The following is a 26,442-nucleotide window of genomic DNA, read 5'->3' as shown; positions in this document are numbered from 1 at the left end:
TGAGGTCTTTTGAGTGTCACATTTGTGGTCTTACATTAAAATAAATATGGAGAAAAAAGGGAGAATTTTTACTGTAAGGGATAAGGTGTGCCTCACTAAAACCTTGTTTGACAAAATCCATTTTAGGGAAAAATTCAGTCGAAGAAGAAAGAGTACACACATCCTTAAAAAAACATCTAAAGGAAAGCAAATACATATAACTATTCAGTTGTAATATGCCTTCAAGTGCGTGGCATTCCACATTCTAGGAATGAGTTTCCCTCCGAGCTCTTCTAGCTTGTAGGCCTTATTTTGGAGATATTTTGTCACTCGGAAAAGGGCCTTCCTAATTGGGGTCGAGCTTGCCTCTAACTACTCGGGCATTGCTAAGCATTCTCGAGACTAGATCTCCCTTTCAAAAGGATCTTTCTAGAACCCAGGTGTTGTGGCACCGGGTTGTCGTATGCTTGACCACTACTTTTCTTACTCTGGCTTCTTCTTAGATCTCGCATATGGGATCAAGCTCGACTTGGGAGTTTTCTTCATTATGTGTTTCTTCAAAATGTTACCGTCTCCAAGGGTTTTAGCTTAGCTTTACTGGTACCATGACATTAATGTCGTAGGGTAGACAAAATGGTGTTTCCTTTGTTGAAGATTGTGGGGTGCAGTGATAACTCCATAATATGGTTGATATCTCTTCAACACAAAGCCCTTTGGCTTTTCTAACTTCTTCCTTAGCTTAGTAAGGATAACTGTGTTGGGGGCTTCGGCGTGTCTGTTTGACTGGAGGTGTTCTACTGACGAGAGTTTAGCTTCTATAGCAAGATGGTTGAGGAACTGCTCGAAGTCGATAATACTTTTCAAACAAAACTTCTGCACTTGTTAGGCTAAGAAGATGACAAGTGGTTCTACCTCTATCCACTTTGTAAATTAATTTATGACCATAATGATAAATTTCACTTGTCCCTTTTCCAAGGAAAAAGGACTGAGTATATCCATGCCCTATGTGGCAAATGGTCAGGGAGAAGTCAATGTGTGTAACTTCTCGAGAGGAACTCGGTGTAGTGGACCAAATTACTAACACTCTAGGCATTTCGTAATGTACTCGTGAGCATCATATCCTCTCTGTTGTTCTCTTATCACGATACATGATTGATTTCAAACTCCTTGAAACATGCTGCCAATCTTTTTGCTATGTGAAAGTATTTTTGTAGAGAGGGCACTTTAGCTTGGTAACTGCCTTTTAGTTAGCTTATGACTAGTTAGGAGTCATTGGAGTAGTGTAATTTTATGACTGACTCAAATTGTGAGCTAAATGTAGCCCGACGATCAAGACCTCATATTTGGCCTAATTATTGGATGTGTTGAAGTTGAATCGGATGGCCTACTCTAGAACATGGTTTTTAAGCCTTTCAAAATGATGTCTGCTTCGTTGCTCTTTTTTTTTGGAAGACCTGTCAACACTAAGGATCCAAAAAGATATACTGGGTATTTCTTTTTTCCTTCTCCCATTATAAGGACTGAGTTCACCACTGAGAAGGATACTACTAGATACATGGCTAAGGGTTGATTTGGTTTAGGTTTGTTAAGAACAGGAAGTGCCAAAATCTCTCTCTTTAATTATTGAAACATGAACTCACATCCTTCATCTCTAATTGTATGTTTAGGCTCCTTTCAAGATTATATAAAGGGATTTGACCTTTTATGCATGTGTGACGAGAAAGAAGTCAGGACGACTAGCTTGTCATTAAGCTCTGGACTTCTGTCAAATTGACAAAGTTTTTCATACTAAATATGGTTTTACACTTGTCCCAATTAATTTTTATAGAAACTTAAAATTTTTCCACTAATTAACAAGAAAAAAAAACACTTTCTAGATTTAGTAATTTCTTTAACCCGTTAATATTGTATTTTTTATAAACATTAAAAGGTTATATATGAGAATTGGCATGTTAATAAACTTAAAGAAAGACCATTTTCTTTCTCCAATTTTTAACATTATTTTCTTTTTTCAATTATTCTTTTTTGGTCCAATATCAAGATAAATATAAAATATTTAGTTTATGTTAGGTTGGTTATCATATTATTAAAGATAGAAGATATTATAAAATGTTTTTACTTTTTAAAAAAGTATATATTGTATCTGTATAGTTTTTATTCCTATGTTAAGAAGACCAAACATTGCATTAAAGAGCATGTGAAAAGTTAATTTTTTAACTTATGAGAACTTAGTTTTATTCTAAAAATTATAAAAATGATAGAATTGTGAAAAAGTTAACCAAAGACATTTTAAAACACGTGTAGAAACAATATAGATTTCAGTTACTAACTTCCGAAGGATTGTCATTCCCAAGAATACAACGTGCAACTTCAAACAAAAACTTCCCTGACATCTGCTTCATTTCTTGACAAATTCTCCCTTCTTATAGGAGAGCTACGATCAACATGGGTAACCATATAAAAGGTGTTATTTATATAAAAAAAAGTAAAAAAAATATATTGTGTAACTGTTTATAAATCATTGGTTTAATCCGAATTTAAACACATATATTTCTTAAAAAAATATAGAAGCTTTATTTTCATATGTTTAATTTAAAAAATAATAATTAAAGTATTTTATTTTAAAGTTAATTGTCTTACTTTAATTATTTTGTATAAACTATCCTTTTAATTATTACACTTTTATGCATTGAAATTAAAATTAAAAATTCACAATTATTATTTGTTTTTAAAACTTAAATAGTTAAAATGTTTATTTATTTTTTGTATAAAACAATTTTATGAAAGATTATTAAATATTTAAATTAATTAAATTTTATAATATTATATATATATATATATAATTTAATGTGAAATAATATATTATAATATAAATGATATATATATATATATATATATATATATATATATATATATATATATATATATATATAATATAATATAGTGTAAAAGAGGTGGTTGATTTCGCTATCTAAGTTTTTAATATACCATGTATATAGTTAAGTAATAAAATGATCTCCATTGTAGGAGTACTTCTCATTTTTTTTTTCAAACTATTAAAATATTATCAGGGCTCGTACATATGTTTATTTTCAAGTTATATATAATCAATTTATTATTATTATTATTATTATTATTATTATTTTATATTAGTTTGTGGTTAAAATATAATGTTTTTTCCACAAAACACTTTTACTTATCTTATACTAGGCTAATTAGACCTTTTAGAAAATAAAAACAATATATACTTTTAAATTTCTTATTAGTAAAACATGACAACATAATTTTATATAAATAAAAATCAATGAATTTCTTTTAGATGAGAAACTATATGCATGATTTGTTTGGGAATTGAAAGATCAAATTCATTTATATGAAAACAACTTTGATTAAACTTTGATAAAAATAATCCAAGATTTCTTACTTAAAATCTCATTGAAAAAAAATGTTTAGGCATAAAATATGAATTATTTAAATAAATATAAATATTATTTTTACTTGTTATGATTATATATTTTTACAATATATTGAAAGTAAGAGTCATTCATTTACAATAATTAGTATTTTACTATATAGTTTGATATATTATGAATAAAAGTAACAAATTATCTATGTAAATATTATTTCATGCTAAGATCAATAAAGTTTCATATTTATAAACTTTGGTAAATGATAAAAATATGTGTTATCATATAATATAAAGAAATTAAACTCCACTATTATAAAATAGTAACTTAAATACTTTTACTCACCTTAACTTGTAATTGTTTTAATTTTCTTAATCTAAAGTTTGTGTTACATTTTTTTATTATGTTATTAGTTTCTTAGTTTGTTTAAGAATACAATGTACTGTTTTACAATGTTTAATAGGATTTTAAGAACAATGTTGTAAAATTCGTTTCAACTAATTAGTCAAATCGGTTTTAGAAAACAGGAATTGTAATTAGATAGAGTAATTTACTTGATTAAATTTACTATCAATTTCTTGTTGTTACTCAAATTGAACAAGATAGTGTTACGTGTGAAAATTAAACTAAACTTTGAATTCAATTGGTGCGAAAAAAAGAAGTTAGTCATGTTAAAATAAACAATCTACACTAATATACTTTTTTTTAAAATTAAAATCTGGTATAATTATCATAATCTGAAGCATTATTTTTCTTTAAAAAAAATTCTAGTCTTTAACATATTTAAATTATCCAATCTAAAATATCTTATTTGTGTCACTCAAAAAAATTATTTATTATTTTTAACCACCATCATCATTATCATTATTATTATTATTATTATTATTATTATTATTATTATTTTCATGTATTCAGAATAATAATAATAATCAAAATAGAAATATGATTGGTTAAAGACAAATTATGATAATTAAGGTTTTTTTAACATATATTATGTACTATTTTAATTTAAAATAATTTGATATTAACATAAAAAAAATAGTGATTCTCTTTTGATAAAAAAGTAAAAAGATGTATAATTATCTTTATTTTAATAATACATACAAATTATTTTATTTTCTAACAGAGTTTTTTTCTTAAAAAAAATAGGTTTAAAATGTCACCTTCATAAGAACTAATCATGTATAATATAATTTTTTAAATTTAGTAAAAATCATCAATTTGTGATTTTTATTCTATAAATAAATATATTCCAATTAAATATTCCCTCTATATAAATATAGAAAGCCCATAGCGTCTTGCTTCAGCTTTAATGGCCTGTGAGACTACGCTGAGTGTGTACGCCTACGGTTCCCAGTGACCGCATGTAAATCTTCGATATTTGCATGCTTCACCAACTCCCCTCAAACAATACCCATTACCCAAATAATATGATTTTCTCAAAATGCAAATGCAAATGCAATCCCAATTCTCTTCGTAATAACAAAGAACCTAACTTTTTCAGTTTTTCCAACCACTGAGCGCAACCCAGATGACACAAGGCTTCTAATTTCTGATAGGATTGTGTTATTTACTCTCTTTTAATCTATGTCTGAAATGGGTTTTCTGATTCATGGAGTCTTTTGATTGTTGTGTGTGAGTTTGGTTTGTTGTTGTTTTTAGTTTTGTTTTTTTTGTTGTGTTCTGTCACTGGTTGTTGGTGTGTGAAAGCATTGAGATGGGGAAAGAGATATTGGAGAATGTGAAAGACGATGGGGGCCTTGAGGAGCTTGAGATGTTGCTGAATGAGATCCCTCAGGCAACATCAAACAATCTTTACCACGGGAAATCATATGATGTTCGTGATGGTGATGATCATCATAATCATGGTTTTTTTGTGTCTAATGGAATGTGTGGTGTGTGTGATGATGACCCATTTAGTCAGATTCAGTATCCATGTGTCTCGTCTCCTGCGAGTGGTTTTTCTCTGCAATCTGATGGTTCTTCCTCAAGCTTGTTCTCTTCTGGACATGCTTTGTCTGACACTGGATCACCAACCCCTCCTCCATTGGAGGATCTTAAATCCACCATGCCTTCTGGAGGTTCTTCTTCTTACCCTAATAACCGTTTCATCACACCTGATTCAACTGTTTTTAATAATGCCAATGGAGGTTTGGTTGATGAATTTGACCTGTGTGCCAATTTGAGTCGAATGCACATCAGCAATCAACAAGAGAGGCCTTGTGATTTCAAGGAACATTCGATGGGCATGAATAGGCCACTGTTTCCAGAATGTTCGTTCACTGGAAATGGTCCCAGCAATGTTCACACAAACGGGGCACATTGCAGTTTCAGGAGAGGTTCTTTGGATTGTGTTGGGGTTCAAGCCCCTGTGCCATGGAGCCCTGTAAATCATGATGGTGAAATGAATATGGCCTTGTCCGGGTTGACCCGGGACTATAGAATGGCTAATTTATTTGGATCAAGACAGTGTGCTGAAAGGACTGAGACAATGCTTTCTCAATTAAATGACTTTAGTGGTTCATTGAAGTCTCCATGCCATCAGACAAGGCAGCTGATGAATAACTACTACAGTGGAGGAAGTCGAAGCCAGCCACCGGAGTACACTCCTTTGAGTATAAATCCAGTGGTTGATGCGTTACTTTATGCTCAGAATAATGGAATGCATCTAACTGAAGAAACAGGCATGCAAAGATGGCCTACCTCTCCTCAGTTTGTTAATTTAAGACCTTATTTGGGTGTTCAAGATTTACTGCAGTATAGCCGTTCTGTGCCTAATAATGCAAGAGCTGTCCCTCTGTCAAATGCTAGAATCCCACAAGGAAATATAGATGCAATTGCAAGTGAGGGAAGCTTCATCATACAAGGTGAAGGTGTAAATTATGTTGCTGGCAGAGGTTCGGATTCTTCCATGTATCATAGTAAGTCTGCACTACGGGGCACTGGCTTTGATAAGCATTGCAAGAGATCAGAGCTAGGCATGCCTTACCAGGTTGTAGGAAATTTTGACAATCCTAGGGGTGCCAGGATAGGTTGCTCCTTACCTTTGGTGTCCAAATACAATTCTCTAGCTGAAGCTCAAGGTTATATATATTTAATGGCTAAAGATCAGCATGGCTGTAGGTTCTTGCAAAAAATGTTTGATGAGGGTACACGGGATGATGTTCAAGTGATATTTAACGAGATCATTGATCATGTAGTGGAACTTATGGTGAATCCTTTTGGAAATTACCTTATGCAGAAGTTATTAGATGTATGCAATGAAGAACAGAGGATGCAAATCCTTCTAATCCTTACTGAAGAACCTGGTCAGCTTGTCAGAATCTCTTTAAACACTCATGGGTAATGGCACAACTTGTGCAACTACTTAAATATTATATGGTTGTGTTATATTGCATTTGACTTCACTTCTTTGCCTTTTCTTTTATCAGCACTCGTGTGGTACAGAAGCTTATCGAGTCTCTCAAAACTAGGCAGCAAATTTCATTAGCTGTTTCAGCTCTTGAACCAGGATTTTTGGCTCTCATTAAAGATCTAAATGGAAACCATGTGGTTCAGCGCTGTTTGCTGTGTTTGAGCAATGAAGATAACAAGGCACGATTTCTATCTTTCTCAATAAAGTATACATATTGGATAATATTATTGTGCATGATGTTATCAATGAACAGAAATCTGTGTGCTTATCTCACTCTTGTTTCTGTTTTTAGTCTGTGATAATTGATCATCTCATGTGAAATAGAATTTCATTGTTTTCTTACACATTCATTCGATTCTGAAATTTTTTCGTCCTTAACTTACAACCTTTTTTAATATTGTAACAATAATGGTACTTTGAAAAATGGCACATATAAATGTTTGAACTTTTTTGTATCGTGGACTAGGCTTCTTAAATGTGCTAAAAGTTTCATCTTCAAGACTAATAATGAATATAAATTTATATAAATGTCATGTGTTGCTGTGAGATTCCAATTATGTTTCAAAGAAAAAAAATTGTACTGATCCATGATGAACAAACACCACTCTAACGACTAGTGCTTTGGTCAGATGAAAATTGCTTGTGAAGGGTTTTGAATTTAACGCCTAGAGAAAATCCTATCACACAATTTTTGAAAATTAGAAAACTAGAGGTTTAAGGACATTTGCTTCGATTGTGAAATTAATATCTACACGGTTGTTAAAGTAGAGCAATATTGAAATAGGATCAAAAGAAACGAGCTTGTAATAATCTGGATTCTGGGATAAAGGGCTTGTGAACTATGATTGAAATGCTGTTATTTTGGTGTTGATAATTTTTTTTTGTTCTTGACTTGAGCCATCACTAAAGTGTGATGAAATGCATAATACATTTGCAAATTGATATCTGGTTGCATAAGTTGAACATTTACCCTCTTATTTTGCATTCTGCAGTTTATATTTGTTGCTGCTGCAAAGTATTGTGTTGACATTGCAACTCACCAACATGGATGTTGTGTTCTGCAAAGATGCATTGGCCATTCCAGCGGGGAGTACCGAGAAAAACTGATTGAAGAAATATGCGCTAATGCACTTCTGCTAGCTCAAGATCAATACGGGTAACTATTGGAAGCATTATAGTTTACAAAGCACGAAATTCCTTTGGCTGGTTCATCTTCTTCTTGTTAGAATATCCACTTTTGCCTTTTTTTCTTCCCAAAGTGAGAACTTAGTTGTAGTCAAGTGTCATTGACAATTTGTATAAAAAGTTCTAACCCATTTTCATGAGGCCAAGACTAATGAGGACTGGAAAATGTGGCGGTCAGACAGTACCTGTTGTTCTTCACTTTCTTCTTTTACATATGACCATTCCTAGTGCTACGCTGGTGAAGATATATGTACCACTGAAAAAATGAATAGTACACTAGGAAAGGAGATTGTTATAAACTGAAATTCATGTGTTGCTATCAGTTTTAACATCTCAGGAATTTGTTAAATCAGATGGTAGTACAAAGCACTCAAACAACAGTGAGCCTTTTTCTCTATTGATTATGAATTCTTTCTTCTACCCTTTCATCACTCTGTTCTTTTTGCTTGCTGCAGAAATTATGTTGTTCAGTTTATCTTGGACTTAAAGATTCCATCTGCCACCGCATTTATAAGGTCGCAATTTGAAGGTAACTATGTGCACCTGTCAAGGCAGAAGTTTGGTAGTCACGTAGTTGAAAAATGTCTGGCTGTATTCAATGATGAAAATCGATCAAGAGTCATTCTGGAGCTGCTGTCCACTCCTCACTTCGAACACTTGCTTCAAGATCCACATGCAAACTATGTTGTTCAATCAGCTCTTCGAAATTCTGAGGTTTGTAACATGGCCACCTTATTTTCATTCAATCCTCATTGAAAAGCCAATGACAGAAAATAGTAAGTGCAAAATCCTGTCATAATTTATCACTAGCCAAAATCTATACCATCTACAAATATGTTGTACTCCTACTGTTTTAGATCAGTAAATCGTGCATATAACTTCTATACTCATATTTTAGCTGTTTAAGAGGTTCTTTTCATGACTGAGTTTTGATACTGATCTAGTGGAAATGTTTGTTTCTTTTTCTCTCTTTGCCTTTTCCTTGTAAACTAGGGCCGTCTGCACAATGTACTAGTTGAAGCAATTGAATCCCACAAAGCCATTTCTCGAAACAGCCCGTATTCCAAGAAGATTTTCTCGCAGAAGTTTCTGAAGAAATGATGTACATTCTCCCCTTGTGCAAGAAGGGTTCATGTTGTTTAGGTCTGCCACAAAAGTTTATGCATGTTTTGGATGGTTATTTAACTGTAAGTTGAAATGCTGATAACCATACAAAGGAGTTAAGGTCTGTTTATAAGTGCTTGTCCATCTGCTCAGCTAATTATGGAAAAAATGGGAAGAGAAAAACACAAGAGCAGAAATTTTGCTCACGTTTTAGATCTTTTGCATGTACTATTTTCTTGTATTTCAACTTATTGGGTAATATTATCATGTTAATTATGCTACTCTCACTCTGTGGGAATGATGGTGTATATATAACTAGCTGTTTGCTTTTGTTGTGTAATGAAGACTACTATCAAACCACTCTTTAAGATACTGTTTTGAACACAAGTTTTTACTATTGGCTGAAATTGATAGAAAATCATAAACATTGTTAGATTAGTAAGAGTATATAAAAAAAGCATAGTTTTCAATAAATACCACCTAATAATGGTGTGTATTAAAATTAAGAGTAGGTTTCCAATAATAATAATCCTATATGTTTGCTCCTTCATTGTGTGTAAATTTATTACCATTTCCTAATTTTGTTCATGGTTCTGAAATCTCATGTGTTGGTTCTTCCACATGGAGGCTGAATTTGGCAATTGGGCCCCTCTAAAATGCATTCAGCACCTTAAAAGCAAAGTATAATAGGTCACTAATAAATAAAGGATTAAAATTGTTATTATATACGTAATCACTTAAGAATTTATTAAATTCTCAACCGTTTTCTAAAACAATCTTTTTTAAAGGACGGAGTAGGGTGGCTTTTCGGCTAAAATTTAAGGAACGTACCTAAACCTTTTAATGAAACAACGATACGAGGAATGTAAAAGTTTTAACTTATTAAAATTAGTGGAGTAATAGTTCTACCATAACTTGATGGGACATGAAAATATATATAGTATGAGAAACAACTATGCATACGATATTTCTTCAGTTAGACGTTCTAAATTTTAATCCTTCCTTGATTCTCACATATAACACACAAAAGTATGCTGAACATAAACTACTTGGGGATATTCAAGGCCGGTCTACTCGTTAACCGAAGAACATTAAAAACTCATTCCAAATAAGAAAAATTATGCATTTATTTGCTTCTCATTTTTCATCACTAATGAATATTTTTATAATTTTTCTCTTAGAAGATAGAAGATCATTGAACAAGTTGTATAAGAAGTAAAATCTTGTTGAGTTAGAAAAGCGTATAAACTCTTGATTGAATAGGATGGCAAATGAATATGTTATCTTGGTTGTTGTTCAAATTTATTTTGATTTTGATAAAAAAAGAGTATTGATAATACTTGATTTTTTAAATTGGATATGAAAAGGAAGATTGGTATGTATCAATCTCCTTCCTTTCTCCATACTCATTCATTCTTATTCTTCTCTCATTATCATTTCTAATTTTAAAATATCAAAACACCTTTAATTTATTAGGTATTTTAGAAAAACTTAGATTAAATTTTGTTTGTTCTTTAGTATTGTAAGTTGTTTCTAAAATATAAATTTGATCATTTTAACTCTTTTTTATATAACTATTTGACTTTTATCTAATTATTATGTGATAATGTTATGTTTTTTTTTTATGGACAAAGAGTGTGTATTGAACCAGCATATAAAAAGGTATATACAAAATTTTCTGTTATTAGATTTTCACATAATTCATTATTTGAACATGTACAAATTGGATTCAAAAATCTCCACCTAAAACCATCCCATATAGGTTTTAGACATTCAAGTACACATTCTAAACAAAGGATAGTAAGCATTTATCCTTAAAATATTATCTTAGTCTACTTCTACGATATGACTATTTTTGCTTTCTACATTTGCACACCAAAGTGTACATGGTATATTCATGGCCTTTTCATAGTAATTCTTCTAATTCATCCTTCATATGTATTGGATGGTATTTTTGCTTTCTACACAGTACATTCATAGCTTCACCTTATCAAGGTCAAGATTATGAATGATATTTTGATAGTGGAGCCAACAACCATGTGATTTCCCAAAGTGACAAAATTTAAGAACTTAGTGTAAATAATGGTACAAATTATTTACTTGTTGGTAATGGTGAAAAACTGAAAGTAATGGCCTCAAGATCAACCAAATTGAATAATCTTCATTTTCATTATGATATTTATGTTCCAAAAATAAGCTCCAAAATATAATTAGGTGTGTGTTTCTTAGTTACAATAATTCACACAAGAGATTCAAATGCATTAACTCTCATGGGAGAATTTTCATCTCAAGACATGTGATTTTCAATGAGAATCACTTCCCCTTTCATGAAGGTTTCATTGATACAAGAAATTCTTTAAAGGAATTAACTGAACCTATGTCAATTTTGCTTCCTAATTACTCTACAGGTACCATTATCAACAATACTCGTAAACCAGACAATAATGCTACAAGTCTTAATGACAAGTGATAGTCCTGCCAATAATGGTACAAATTAAGGAGATCCTGGTGAGTCTTTTACTGATACATTAAGAGAAAGTCAAGAAGGTTCAACATCAACAAAGTCAGTAGAAAACAACAGTCAAACTGAAACTGAAAGCAATCAACCTAACACCAACACTCATTGGATGGTGACCAAAAAGCTAGAATTTACGAGCCTAAGCAATCATACATATATGATTAACAGAGATTCGTGAAGATGACAAAGAATCAAGAAATGTCAAGGAAGCTCTAATCAAGACAAAATGGAAAAAAGCCATGGATGCAAAATTCAAGGCTCTAATGTCTAATCAAACTTGGACATTAACACCATTAAAGGGTCAAGAAAACATCATAGACTCAAAACGGGTCTTGAAAACCAAGCATAAAGTAAATGGTTCAACTGAAAGAAGAAAAACAAGACTTGTTGCAAGAGGTTTTCAACAAACAACAGGCATAAACTTTGACGAAACTTTCAGTCTTGTGGTCAAGTCCAACTCTGTCAGAATCATATTAGCCATGGTAGTGCATTTCAGTTGGGATGTTATACAACTTGACATAAACAATGTCTTCCTAAATGGAAATTTGAAAGAAACAATTTTTATGCATCAACTTGAAGGCTACATAGACTCAACCAAACCGAATTATATAGGTAGATTGATCAAGGCCATATATGGTTTGAAGCAGGCACCAAGGGCTTGGTTTGATAAACTAAGAGACACACTTCTAAATTGAGGTTTTCAAAACACCAAAAGTGACTCTTCTCTATTCATTCTTAGAGGCACAAATCATACCATGTTTCATCTTATTTATGTTGACGACATTATTGTAACAAGAAGCAACCGCTAGTATTTAGAAACATTCATCAATCAACTGAATGTTGCTTTCTCACTAAAAGACTTAGGAAATTTACACTACTTTCTTGGCATTAAAGTACAAAGGAATGTACCTAAGGCAAACTATGTACTTAAAGATATTCTGAAGAAGTTCAACATGGAGACAATTTCTGCTTGTGCAACACCAATGGTGACTGGTAGACAATTCACTATAGAAGGGGAACCAATGATCAATGCTACTTTGTATAGACAAGTCATAGGTGCATTGCAATATGTGACCAATATAAGGCCATACATTGCTTTTGTTGTCAATAAACTCAGTCAATACACGAGCACACCTACCATGGATCACTGGTAAGGATTAAAAGAATACTAAGATATCTTCAAGGCACAATGAACCTATGTTTGCACATAAAACCCTTGAATGATCTTGACAAATTGTGGTATTCTGATGTAGATTGGACAATTAATATTGATGACAAAAAATCCATGGTAGGACAGTGTGTGTTTTTTTGGAGAAACTCTCGTGTCTTGGTCTTCAAGAAAACAAAAGGTAGTGTCACAATCAAGAAAACCCTTCAAGAAAACTCACCTATCAAGAAAACTCTCATGTCTTGGCTGATCTTGCAACTGAAGTAGCTTGGATTAGATCACTGTTGACGGAACTAAAACTACAAATGCTCAGAAAACCAATTTTATGGTGTGATAACCTAAGTGCCAAGTCAATTGCTTTTAATCCAATCATGCATGCACGGTCTAAACACATTGAGATAGATGTGCACTACATACATGATCAAGTCCTACAAAAAGAAATAATTGTGACCTATGTTCCTACTACTAATCAAATTGCAGACGGTTTGACTAAACCTCTCACTCATACAAGATTTAACTGGCGACAAATTTGGCATGACCATGTCACCACCTATTTGAGAGGGGGAGTTAAACATAATCAAATATCCTATCATTTATGATTCTTGATTTTGGCTATTCACAATATTAATTTTCTTTTGTGTAATATTACTGTCACCATCCTATTTAGAAAATTATTTATCTCTATTTAGAAAAGTATTTGTTTCTATTTATATAATCTTGATTGTACATTACTACTTGTATTTAAACAATACATGATTAATGCAAATTATGACATTCAATACCATTTTCTATTTCCAAACACCCAAAAGAAAAATCAAATATATTTTATTTAACTCTAACCATAGCAAAAAATGAAAAAGGATTATATGTATCTTACTTGTAAAAGGTTAAATGAACTTCATTAAAGGAACTAAGCGTAAACACAATGGAACGAACCCAAACTTGAACCAAGAAAAATTACAAACTCCTACCAAGGCAAGGAACCTACACAAAACAATGAAGCCACACCACAAGTGAGGAAATGGAAGCCAAACCACCGTCAATACTAGGTTTTTTACAATGGAAGTTCACCCTGTACCAATTCTATTTCAAATTTTTGAAGCCACCATGGACAAATAACTCCCTCGTCAGCAACAAACAAATAAGTGGAAATTGATTTTTTAAAAACCATGTAAGTTGTGTCAAAACTATGTAAATAAATGTGTGTTAAAATATAATTTATGTTAATAAATTTATCTATTTTTACCAACTGAAGCATATTGTCTAAATCCGATAGATTTGAATGAAATTCATTAATGTCTACTTTTTTTTCTATATATACCTCTTCCTTGAAAAACATCTAAAGTTTTTCAAAGTGAAGTATTCAAAGATGTCAATAAGATCATATTGTTGCACTCTAATAAAATACCCCAATTTCTCATTGGCAAAAACCACACCAATTCAAATATAGGATCATATGTGTTGTCGGTTGATATTGAGAAATTAAAATAGCTTCCACATTCGATTAACAGCTAAGATTTCCTTACCATAATTTAAGAGTAAGTTTTTTATTTATTTTTTGTTTAGTGCTTTTTTTTTTATTTTTTTTAGAACAAACTTTTACTTTATTTTAATATTTACGTACTCATACTTGCAAACTAACTTCTTTCAATGTTTTTTTTTTAAATCCTAAACTTAAACCGTTATTTATTTGCTTAAAGTCATTTTAGATTTCACATTACACAAGAAAGTATTTTTGGTATATGTATTCACAACAAACAAATAATTTTAATATATATATATATATATATATATATATATATATATATATATATTGATTAATATTCATAAAAAAAAATATTTGAGCTCATAATTATATTTTTGGATGAAATGAGACTAAAAAGTTATTAAAAATATCCAGTTATTAAAGTATAGGAATAAAAGATCTTATTATGAAAGGTATCTATTTTTTAATTCAAAAATAAAATAAAATAAAAAACAATAGAACAGTGTTACTAATTCAGTAACGTCAATATCTTTAATATCATAATAAGAAATAACAATATTCACTTCTTTTAGCTCCTAGTCTAATAAGGTGACCAACAAATTAATGTTTATGTCAATATATATGTGATGTCATTTAACTAATATATTATAAACATCTTAAATTGCTTTTTTGAAAAATTATATATTAAAAAGGTTATTTTGAATATACAAAATATCAATATGAACATAAAAAACAACCTGTCTTACATTATAATCGATCATATCCAAAATATCAAGCATAATTAAGACGTAGTTTTCCATATTGAAAAGGATGCGATCTTATATTCAAAAGATTTATAAAAATCAAATATTCAATTTACTTTCACCATTTTTTGTATCTCAGGCTCAGTTTGACATGAAAAAAATCGAATAAATTTAAGTAAAATTTGAGAATTGATTAATGATCATATCAATATAATCAGGATGAATATGTTTCCATAATCCTATGAGAAGTATATAATATTATTTCTTCATTTTGAGGTTCATTAAGGCTCACATTATATACTAATTTCTATCAAATAAAATATTATTAGTAAGCCGATAAGAAACATATGTTTCGAAGGTTAGCTTATAGGTTAATACATTTCCATCAAGGTTAGGATGCATAACAACGTCACACAACTCATATAACACATTCAACAAATTGCTTACAAAATATGCAAAATATTAGAAAACTGTATTCCTTTTTAATGTTTATTAATGAAATAAAACAAAAATTTAAGATAAATTTTCACGATAATAAAAGCATTTAAAACTTCTTTTTGTCTTGAACTACCAAGATGAATAGTGTTTCGGTTATGAGGCTGAGTCACCAAACTCCTTCACAGTTTGCCTTCTTGCCGTCCGGTCACGCTCCAAGCTCAGTTGTCCTGTTTTTTGATCTGGGAGAGAACCTGTCAAAGATCCTCCGATGCCAAAGTCAGTATTCGAACCGTTCGGCAATTCAATAGAACAGTAATAAATGTGCAGTAAATGCAACCTATCTACCATTTACTTTTTACCTGTATTTATAGTTTTCGCCATGGGCTTGAGATTAGTGAAAAGTTAATCACGGCCAAATTCTAGCCCAATGGCTCTAATCACTATTTACCTTAATCCTAGTCTTAATGACCCAGTTCACCTACCGGCCGATCTGGTGCAACCGTTCGGTCAGGTCGACTCAACGCTGCTTCCTCTGGACCGTCCGTTCCGTACGGTACATGGTTATTACTCACTCGAGTGAAAGAATGAATGATCGAATAGACTAGTATGCAAGGAGTGTTTATGCAAGTTGTCCAACAGTGCTGAGAGAAGTAAAAAAGATTGAAGAAACGCCGACGGTCAGGTTGATGTCAGCGCTGCTCTCTGGTTCGTCCGGTCTGTATGGTACAATTAAAATAGTAAGCACAATTTTAGTTTAATAATTTTCTTTTAAACTTGTGTTTTGAAAGACGAATTATTATTTTTTAAATAGTACAAGTATGTTTTTAGAATTATTATTGTTTTCTGAACGATTATTAGAAAATGGATCGGCCAAACTAATGCTTCAAAGTACGAATTCTTCATTCATTTTGTGACATTCGAAAACCTAATTAGTAATGCTTTTGGATTCTATTATTTTCGTTAGAAATAGGGGAATTATAATTCATAAATTATAATAATATATCATGTTTATCATTAAATCTACCGTTTAAAAAAATCTACCCGTTAAACCAATTAAAACAAAAAAAAAAACATAATAAAACATAAATATATCTAATTTAGTGATTTTTATTCAACAAGGTATATTAAATAAATAAAAAACAATAAATATGTAAAATTTATTTAGCAAATAAATGTAAGGACCTATACAATACCTAAGAATAGTAATAAAATTTATAATAAAACATAGATTATTTTATTATTAAAAAAACTCAAACTGTAAATAAAGAATAAATTAATTGAATTTTATTTTATAAAATTTATCATCTATTTACAAAATACCTTCTTTTTTTTCTTATACATTTTTTTTAAAGATTATGACACTAGTGCATAAATCAGTTTAGACGTCTGTTATTTTGGGCTTTTTACGCCTGACCCCTACCCGACGTCTATATGGGTGACGTTGATGGGATGTCTGACTGTATATGTCAGAGTCTAAGACCTTGGAACCTGTTTGACCTCTGTAATTCATTGGACGTCTCTGTATACACTGACGTCTATAAACGTCTGATGTGGCATTAACAAACGTCTAGTAGGTATTTTTTTTTAAAATTATTTTTGCAATAAAACCACACATGAAAAGTAGAAAATTGTCCCAGAACATTATAATATAATATATAAACTCGTTTCAAGTTAACAAACTACTAAAAAGAAATCCAAAACCTAAACTATCAAAAGTTAAAGTTAAACTAAATGTAAATGTTTAACAACAATAATAAATCTTCCTATCTAGGTCCATCCTTGCAGAAGATAAGCTATCAACTCTTGTCTTATCTTCTTAATTGCGTCCTTTGGTATAACATATGTACTCTTGAAGCGCTGCAAAATGAAGAAAGATGCATTATGTACCTAAAACAACAAAGTTAAGTTGTTAGAAACTAAGAATCTAAATAAGTTAAGCATCATTACCTCATTCCAGTCATCTGTAATGACAGCTCGAATGATGGTCTTAATTCAAGACATGACATAGTAGTCACATTCCCATGAATCTAGCTGCTTGTTACACTATTTCTTTCTCTTCATTTACAACTACTGATTCGACGTCCAGACCCTCGTCCCGCTCGGTTGACCTAACAAAGGTAGACAAAGGCTCCGACGCTGCCGCAGACGAGACGTCGCCCTCATTGTCTCACCCTCCCCTTCCCAAAGACTCCTTAGACGAAGATATGGTCACAGTAGCCATTATTACCTTTATTGAAATTATTTGAATGCTCTTGCACGAAGTTAGATAGGAAAATGGTGAAAATGACATGAAGGACCTATCATATTTATAGACAATGAATCTCGGACCTAAAAACCACCCCAACCATTGGATGAAGTCAAATCCAATGGCCCAGTTCAAAAGACTTTGCACCTTCTACCTAGTGCAGGAAACGAAAAACCGCATCTAACGGTTCAAATCAAGTGACTCTATAACTTCCCCTGATGCGGGAAATTTTCAAAATCAAGGGGCATCCTGTACCAGACGAAGCATGTCGACCAAAGCTTATAAAGTCCTTTAGCCAAACTTGTTTGTCTCAGACTTGGGGGACTTGTGTACTTTATGGATCGACTGGTACATGCCTATCGATCGGTCAACCATATAAGAAAGTAACTTTGAAAAAACCCGCGACCTGATGGACCGAACGGATGGACCGAACAGATGGACGATTTGTTCGAACATTTTCACCATTCGGTCCAAACTTCTTATCCACAAATTAACAAAATAAAAACATGCCTAGATGATATTGGGCCAATCATGTTTAAAGGCCTAATACAAAATCTATAAATACAAAAACAAGATAAAAAGATAGATAATTACATTTGTTAAGCATTTAAAATTTAATTATAATAACCAATCGATAATAAAAAATAACTTAAGCGTCAGAATGTCTTTAGCATTTACCCTTCCATAGAATCATTTTGGAAAGAATTCAACATAGCCACAGAAAAAGGAAATAAAATTAAGACAAAAAAAACACATTAAATTGTGCCCGACCTTACACACTGAAACAAGTACTACATAATATACATAATGATACTAATTTGGCAACTTTTTAATTAAACTATTCTACCTCTTAGCAACCAAAAGTAATTTATATAATCATATAACATTATATATTGAGATATATTTATAATTTTATTTTTCATTTACTAAATAAAAATAATTTTATTATATTTTATAAAAGCACAAATTAGTATCTACACATTTCTCTACTAAAAAAATAATCAAATAGTCTTTCCCCTCAAAAGAAATTACAGCAATTATTAAATTTATTCGAAGCAAGACATGACTTTTCCATTCTAACAAATCCTTTTTTTAATTCCATTATATTTTCATAACTTTTCTTACAAAGTTAACTGTATTTTATTTTCTTATAATTACATTATTTTATTATAATTATAATAGAAACATTGGACACGCAAACAATACATTATTTTATTATAATAGAAATATGGAAACAGAAACAATGTTCTTTTCCTAATAATCATCACAAGAATTACACATATAGTAGCGGGGACAGCAATTTTATATTTAAATTAATTGAAAATATTGTCTGCGAAATTATTTTTCTTTGGGATATGTATTCTTACTGAGCTAGCTTGAAGAGAGAATAAAAAGAAACCAATTAATTATCCTAAACTCTAGAAAATAAAAATTAATTCTGGGGCTAAGCTATCCTTCTCTTGAACCGATGATTATTTAATAATTCATCTCCCAAAACTGAAATTTAATTTCACTATTATGAAGACGATAGCTAATAGAGGGCAAGAATAGAATTAAATATATATATATATATATATTTTTTTTTTCTTGCATGATAAGATAAATAACTTATAAAAAACACTACAATAACAGCTTTTCAAGATAGAGCTAGTAAATTCAATAATAGCATCCGAATTTCCGTATTTCCTGTACATATTTTTATTCTTAAATCAATTTAGTTTGAATCAAATCAAACTAAACTTACCCCTTAAATTATAACTCTTCCTCGTTTTCTAAGACATATACAAACATGAAAGGATCACACACCAAACATGCTCCATAATTTTACTCTATTCTAACAAAGTAACAATCTGAATATTTGATGAAAAATAAAAGACCATTGGTCTGTCTTTTATTTTTTAAAACGTAATAATTAATTTTAAAATATGATTTTAATATCTCTTAACTAGTAAAAGATTATCACAACCATGTTTTAACGGCTTTTTCTTTAAACTATTCGAAGATGCCCTAAAATTTATATTTCCGAAGAACAATTCTTGGTTGCAATACATAGAAACTACAGTGACTTGGTTCTATTCCACAGAGCCAGAAGAGATCTCTCTTACCGAACAAAAATCTGACTTAAGCTACAAAGTTGGCGTTGTTAATCGAAATTTGTGAATTTAAAAATCCACATAAAATTATATATACCAGGTAACTGGTAACCTAACTTACAAGGAAACAAAGATAAGGCTAATCAAACTGTTGCCTAAGTTGCATCTCTGTTTCACTTTTCCAGGTTGCATGGGATGATTGGCCCTTCATTCTTTTAGATTTTTCTTTATCTTTGACAGTCGATCCTTTCTTCTTGGACTCTGTGCTGCTATCATTTGGAGGGCGATCACCACATACAGGGCACACCATTCCACGAGCACTGGAGTAGGTCTTGGGAATCCCACACTGCAAGCACATTCTACACAGAATATTTCCAGGTTATTACTATTATCTATTTCAAACATCATGGCATTTTCCAAGATAGAGCTTAGAGGAAGATAGAACTGCATATTTTACATAAAAATTAGGAAACGACAATGCTTCATTATTCAAGGAAATGCCCTACTTAGATTCTGCACATCACCCATATATTAGTCTATGTCCTATGAAATAGTCTCCACTACGTCTATCAACACTCAAGTAGTGTATATATATATATATATATATATATATATATATATATATATATATACACACCATCAAGTGATACATGAACACTATATCCAAAATGCATTCAATGTTATTATTTTTAACAACTAACTGAACTTATAAAGGGGCTTTATGAACAGACTACGGACAGGACTACTTACTAAGGAATAATGCAAAGCATACCTTAAAAGCTCTGCAGCATCTTCAGCATTAGGATTTGTTGCAGTTGGCACCCGCTTGACTCCTTCTGATGTGCCAGAGGTAGCTGATGTTGGTGGTTGGCTACCTTCGATGTCACTTCTTACTCGCTCATGAATTCCAATTAGTTGAGGTTTTGCCTCTACTACCGCACCTATATGAAATATATCATAAATATTATTCTCAACAAGTTTCAAAATCAACCGGAATGTAAACTAACAAAAGGCAAAGGATTAAGAGAGGATTATTCACTTTATTATAACAAAATACCAGCTGAGTTAACACACCCTAGCACCGTCACAATCCTTGAGAAAAACTATTTTAACTGACCATTAGAAGTTTTTCCTGGTAAAAGTGCATTTAAGATTTGGCAACTGAAGCAACAAAACCCAGAAGCATTTAGAAAGGGATAGAGCCTTTTAAACTTGATTGGCAGTCAAGTAATCTATTTATTTAGCTTTCTTTTAAAAATAAAGCCGAATCAGAAGCCTTTCTATCTTCGTCAGTGCTTCTCAAAGAACAATTTATCCATAAAAGACGTACAAGATATTTTCTTAAAAAACAAACCACGAAGCAACAGAGGGGAAAAAACTTGGTGAATCAAATTCCTATGCAGTTGGCACTAGTTTTAATTTTTTTAGTCTCAAGAAACTATTGGTAGAAGGCTCAACACTCAATTTTTTACAGGGCGGTCGGCACATTATAAGAAGTTGAAAAATACAAAGTTTTTAGTACAAGAGAAAGTACATATCACTGTGTGTGTGTATATATATATATATATATATATATATATATATATATATATATATATATATATATATATATATATATATATATATATATATATATAACCATAATCGTCATTCAACGTTTGATTTTTAAGCAGCATAAAGCATTTTGCAGGGTTACATCAAGCTTTTGCTCACTGTCCATGAGCACAAAACAGACAGCCCTATTTTACATTGGTTAAGTTGATGTTCTGATAATCATTACCAATCTTATATAAAAACTCGAAGAGTCATACATAAACTTTTTAGTATCAAAAATGATTTTATTCATTTTTATTCCAGTACCATTCATGATGAAAATCTCACAGGAGGACACCAATCAATTATGTTAACAATCAACAGCTTTTACATTACTGACTTGTATTGTTGTGTGACTTCCAGGGTGATCAATCGTTGTGCCAGTCAACAAAGTTAAATCCACATGATAAACTATGGTACACAGGAAAGCCATATCAACAATTGACATGACCACAATAAACCGGAGTAACCCCTTCTTATTGTTAATCCAATCCAAAAACAGCCCAAGCAACTGAACTTACACAAATAACAAAATAACAACATGACAAACCAAGAAAAATGTCTGCAATCAAATCTAAATTGTCACATCAATTTCACTGAATACTCTTTCCAGTTGTACACTATAAATTGCAAGTCTAAATTATATGTAAGAAAACAACCCAAAAATCAGTGTTAGCACCTCCCATGAATACCATTTTATAACATTAACAAAAGAAAGATTTAGACCTGTAGCTATCTCAAATTCAAAGGGAATCCACAGTTTGTTTAACCACAACATAGCATGCCCTTTTACAGCATAGGAGGCCACAAGCTTAGCTTAAATATCTTGTCTTGGTCTAAAAATTATAAATCCTACCAGGAAGCTTTTATTTACATTTTTATTTCTTATTTACATTTTCTGTTTTCAGTTTTTAATCATAAAAACATCACCAGTTTTCAGTTTTCAAACTGTTTTCTGTACAAAAGTTCAATAACAGAACACATGGAAAACAAGGCAACATTTTGAGAATTAAAAGCACGAAATAATAGAGCAAGTAAAAACCCCTTATTTCTCCACTTAAAATATTTTCAATACTGAAGGAAAAATAATAAAAGAACAAGGGTTTTACTTCTAGCCTCTTAAATCTCCCCTACTCCTCCATTAACTAAACAAAATAAAACAAATAATTAAATGAAAATGACAAGAAAAAGAAAAAGAAAATGAAGAAAATAATACCAGTGGGTAAATCTTTCTTGTCATTGCGGCGCCTCCTATTGCGTTGCCTCCCATGTTGCTCATCATCGTCTCTCGAAGGGTTGCTATTGTATTCCTCCACGCTGTTGTTCAGAAATTGGGGCGGTCCTGCAATCTTCGTTACGAAGCAACAACGACAACATCAGATTCAACAACGGAGGGGCAAATTGGGAATTTAAAAGGGGATAAGAGCCATCGAAAGTTAGTTACTTCGGAGAAAGCGTCGAACGCAGAAGGAAGACCAGAGGCAGAAGGAGGGTTAGGAAGGTGGTTGAAGATGGATCTGTCGCCGAGAGAAGGGTGGTCCACGGAAGCGGCGGCGGCGGTGGCATCGTCGGAATGTTCGAGGTCGGAATTGTTGGTTTGGTCTTGGTCCGGTTCGTCTTCGGCAGAAGAATAACCTTGAATAAGGGACAAGCTCATTGTGTATTTGTGTGTGTTTGACTTAACCCTACTCTGTTACTTCTTAGTTTGTTCTCACTCAGTCCAAAGCATAGATCATGGACATGGCTATATTCTGAGTCTGGGATTTCCCTTTCTCATTTATATATTTTCAAGAATGATTGCAGGGTCCCTATGCTATTAGGAAACAAAATAATTTCTTTTTTTTTAATAGATATTTTGTGCTGGATAAAAATATTATAATAGCCAGTAAAAGCAGTGCAATAGTTTTTTTTATGATAATAAAAGATAATAATATACTATTTAATTTATAATTTTGTTGTAAATAATTATTATTTATTTTTGTAGATAATTCTTTTATTATAAATAATTATTTTAATTTAAAAATGGTTAAATTAGAAAAAGTTAAATTAAAAAATCACCTAAAAAGTAAAATTAATAAAACAAGCTTATAAAATTATTATTTAAAAGATAAAATAGAGAATAAAATATGAGTACGAAATAGAAAATCTTTTAAATATGATATGGATAAATATGTTAATTCTTATAACGAAAACTAATGAAGGGGATGTTGGTTTTATATATTGTAAATATATATATATATATATATATATATATATATATATATATATATAATTTTTGTAAAATTAATATTAAAAAATTATGTACTAGATATTTTCTTAATTTATTTAATTATTTTTATATATGAAGAAGTTATTCAAATTTTTATTTTATTAAATAAATAAATAATATTTTTATTTATTAAAGCGTTAAATTGTCCAACCAACAGATGATACACAATCGTATTGATATCGAAGATAGTTATTAAAAATGTAAATTAATTGACAAAATAAATTATTGATAGGTTGGTTACTTTTATAATATATGAATTTTTGTTAAGATCGTTATTTATATTTTTTATTATGCTTGCAATTTTTTAAAAGATTAGTATTGATTTTTAACTTAACTTTAGGTTAATATTTGGTTTTTGTTAGTTAGATTGAAAATATACTCTTTTTTATTAAATTTACAACTCGTTTTATAAAACATAAAATAAAACGTACTTTTAAGATGTATTATACTTTTTAGTAAGAATATTTAGTATTTAAGATAAGATATTGATAAAAAGTTTCTACATCAACATGTTAGTGTTACTAAACAATTAAATATTACTTATATTATCTAATGATGATTAAATGAATGTATTTTCACTGGTTAATAATTTTAAAGTTTACATGTAAAAGAAATATAATAAAAGAATAATAAAAATATTTATGTTAGTTTCGTGATTATAAAGTAAAAGAACAAATATCTATATTCAATAATTAAAAAAAGTAGTAGTATGACTCACTTTTTACATTCATTTGACATAAAATATAAAAGTAAAATAATTATAAAAATATAAAATTTTGTATTTTTTATAAAAAGAAAAAAAAATAAAAAAGATAATAAATTAAATAATATTTTTTTAAAAAACAAAAATAAAAACTAGCTGATGTGTTGAGTGTGTTAAAAATATCATTAAATTAAAGTGACATTAGTAATAAAGAATAACCACAAGATAATTTATTTGTCACCATTCCTAACATTACAAATTGTTACATACTAGTTATACACGGAATTAAGATTGATTTAGTTCATTGACTTTTCTTAGGTTTAAGTAATTATCAATTTAGTATTTCATTTAATTTTTAATTTTAGATTTTTAATTAATTTTATTGTGATTAAAAGATTAATTTAATTAGGATCTATGATAATTAGATTTATTGAGTTTGAGATAAAAATGTCTTAAAAAGCATTTTTTTAGTTGGATAGATTATGTTTGTATATTCTAATGTTTGTTGATACAACTGAATTTAAATTTTAGTTCATTCAAAGTGTGAAAATAAATTGTTCCAAACTACAAAACAAGGCCAAAATTAATAAATTTTGGAAGGAATATACAAGGAGCTAAGAGATGCCCTTTCTCAAATGGACCATACAAAACTTATTCATAAACCTTCTAAACTATATATTTTCACCCTTCCTACCACTTACAAAATTAGCTCCAATTAGATGTAGACACATGTCACTATCCACCACTTTCAAAACTAACTAACCAGAAGCAGTTATGTGTCCATCATCCTAGCACTCAAGATCTGACCATCCAAAATATGACATGTCATTGTCTTCTCCAAATCAGAATCACCCACCACTAATCTCCATTGAAGCATCTCCTCCACGTTGAAGTTACTAGAGTCACCAGATTGGAGCACTACCAGTGAATTCAACCACCACGCACCTGCAACAAATACATGTGAGCTCATCACAGCACAAATCGCACATGCATCACAAACCACCCCACCCATCAAGCTAGACCCAAAGCCCAATCAAATTTTTTATAAGAAGACCTAGGGAAAATAGAAAAGAGAACCTAATTTCTACCTCTCCCTCCATTTTCTTCTACTTTTATGTTACTTCTATACATTTCATGGAGTATTAAGCCTTTAGAGTTTATTTTACCGTAATTTCTTAAGTGGATTCTGATGTTAGAATGAAATAATTTTTTTGTTCTTTTTAATATTGTTGTGGTTTTTGTTTACTTTTCTTTTGATTCTGAATCTAGTAGAAAGTAATGATTTTTTTTATTGTAGCTAATTAGCGAGATGTTTTAATTTATACGCATATTCATCATATGAATTTAAGGGTTTATATATTTAATTGAGACTATACATTCATTTAATATACTAAAGGTCACTTGATAAGATTGAGTGTAACTAGATTCTTCACGACTTATTTAACTCTTGCTTGTCTCATGAATTGAAGACATCATTGTTGACCATGTTTAGCTCTAAGGAGTGGAAGACAGACAAGGGAATGTTTTTCAATTCCTAATTTACCTTCAACTAGTCGGCATGGTATGTTTTTCAACTCTTGTTGAGCCCTCCACGAGTGGTCAGGGAACTTTTTTCAACTCATGACTTACCTTCAACTGGGTTGATAGGGAATGTTTTTCAACTCCTAATTTACTTTTAACCAATTCATAGGGAATGTCTGTCGAGCCCTCCATGGGTGGTCAAGGGACACTTTTCAACTCATGACTTACCTTTACCTAGGCGGCAAGGAACATTTTTAACTTCTGCCTTACTTGCAACAAGTGGTCGATGAAGCTCAGGATTTTGGTCAACATACAACAACACAAAAAGACAAGTGTCAAAGGTAAAACCCATTCGCATCGGATGTAGACTGCCTAAAATGCCTTTGCACAATATATCATGCTCGGGCTTAGGGGGCTTGTATATTGTACAACCATCCTCTCCATAAAGTCGAACGCTCGATCGCCCAAGCTGACCCCTAAGCCGACCACATGCCCAACTGCCCAGGTCGACCACTAGGACGACCGTCCAAGCCCACCAGACCGACCACACAGGCCAACCACTAGTCCAACCCCAG

At 31.1% G+C, this 26,442-nt stretch overlaps 2 protein-coding genes across 2 annotated transcripts; one reads left to right on the top strand and one right to left on the bottom strand.

Annotated features, from left to right (window-relative positions):
* Nucleotides 1-4,705: 4,705 nt before the first annotated feature.
* LOC108323925 (uncharacterized) lies at nt 4,706-9,462 on the top strand. Its single transcript, XM_017556758.2, has 5 exons — nt 4,706-6,728; nt 6,818-6,980; nt 7,794-7,957; nt 8,442-8,700; nt 8,980-9,462. The coding sequence occupies exons 1-5, from the start codon at nt 5,104-5,106 to the stop codon at nt 9,085-9,087; spliced, it is 2,319 nt and encodes a 772-aa protein (XP_017412247.1). The 5' UTR covers nt 4,706-5,103; the 3' UTR covers nt 9,088-9,462.
* Nucleotides 9,463-19,738: 10,276 nt separating this feature from the next.
* LOC108334701 (uncharacterized) lies at nt 19,739-23,166 on the bottom strand. Its single transcript, XM_017570622.2, has 4 exons — nt 22,819-23,166; nt 22,591-22,723; nt 20,554-20,722; nt 19,739-20,140 (listed from the first exon to the last, which is right to left on the bottom strand). Exons 1-4 carry the CDS (start codon nt 23,029-23,031, stop codon nt 19,921-19,923), a joined length of 735 nt encoding a protein of 244 aa, XP_017426111.1. The 5' UTR covers nt 23,032-23,166; the 3' UTR covers nt 19,739-19,920.
* Between the last annotated feature and the right edge of the window lie 3,276 nt (nt 23,167-26,442).

This window comes from Vigna angularis, chromosome 1 (assembly GCF_016808095.1).
Source record: "Vigna angularis cultivar LongXiaoDou No.4 chromosome 1, ASM1680809v1, whole genome shotgun sequence".
NCBI classification, from domain to species: Eukaryota; Viridiplantae; Streptophyta; class Magnoliopsida; order Fabales; family Fabaceae; genus Vigna; species Vigna angularis.
Note: the sequence above shows the minus strand (reverse complement) of the source record. Positions and strands in the feature narration are given on the sequence as shown.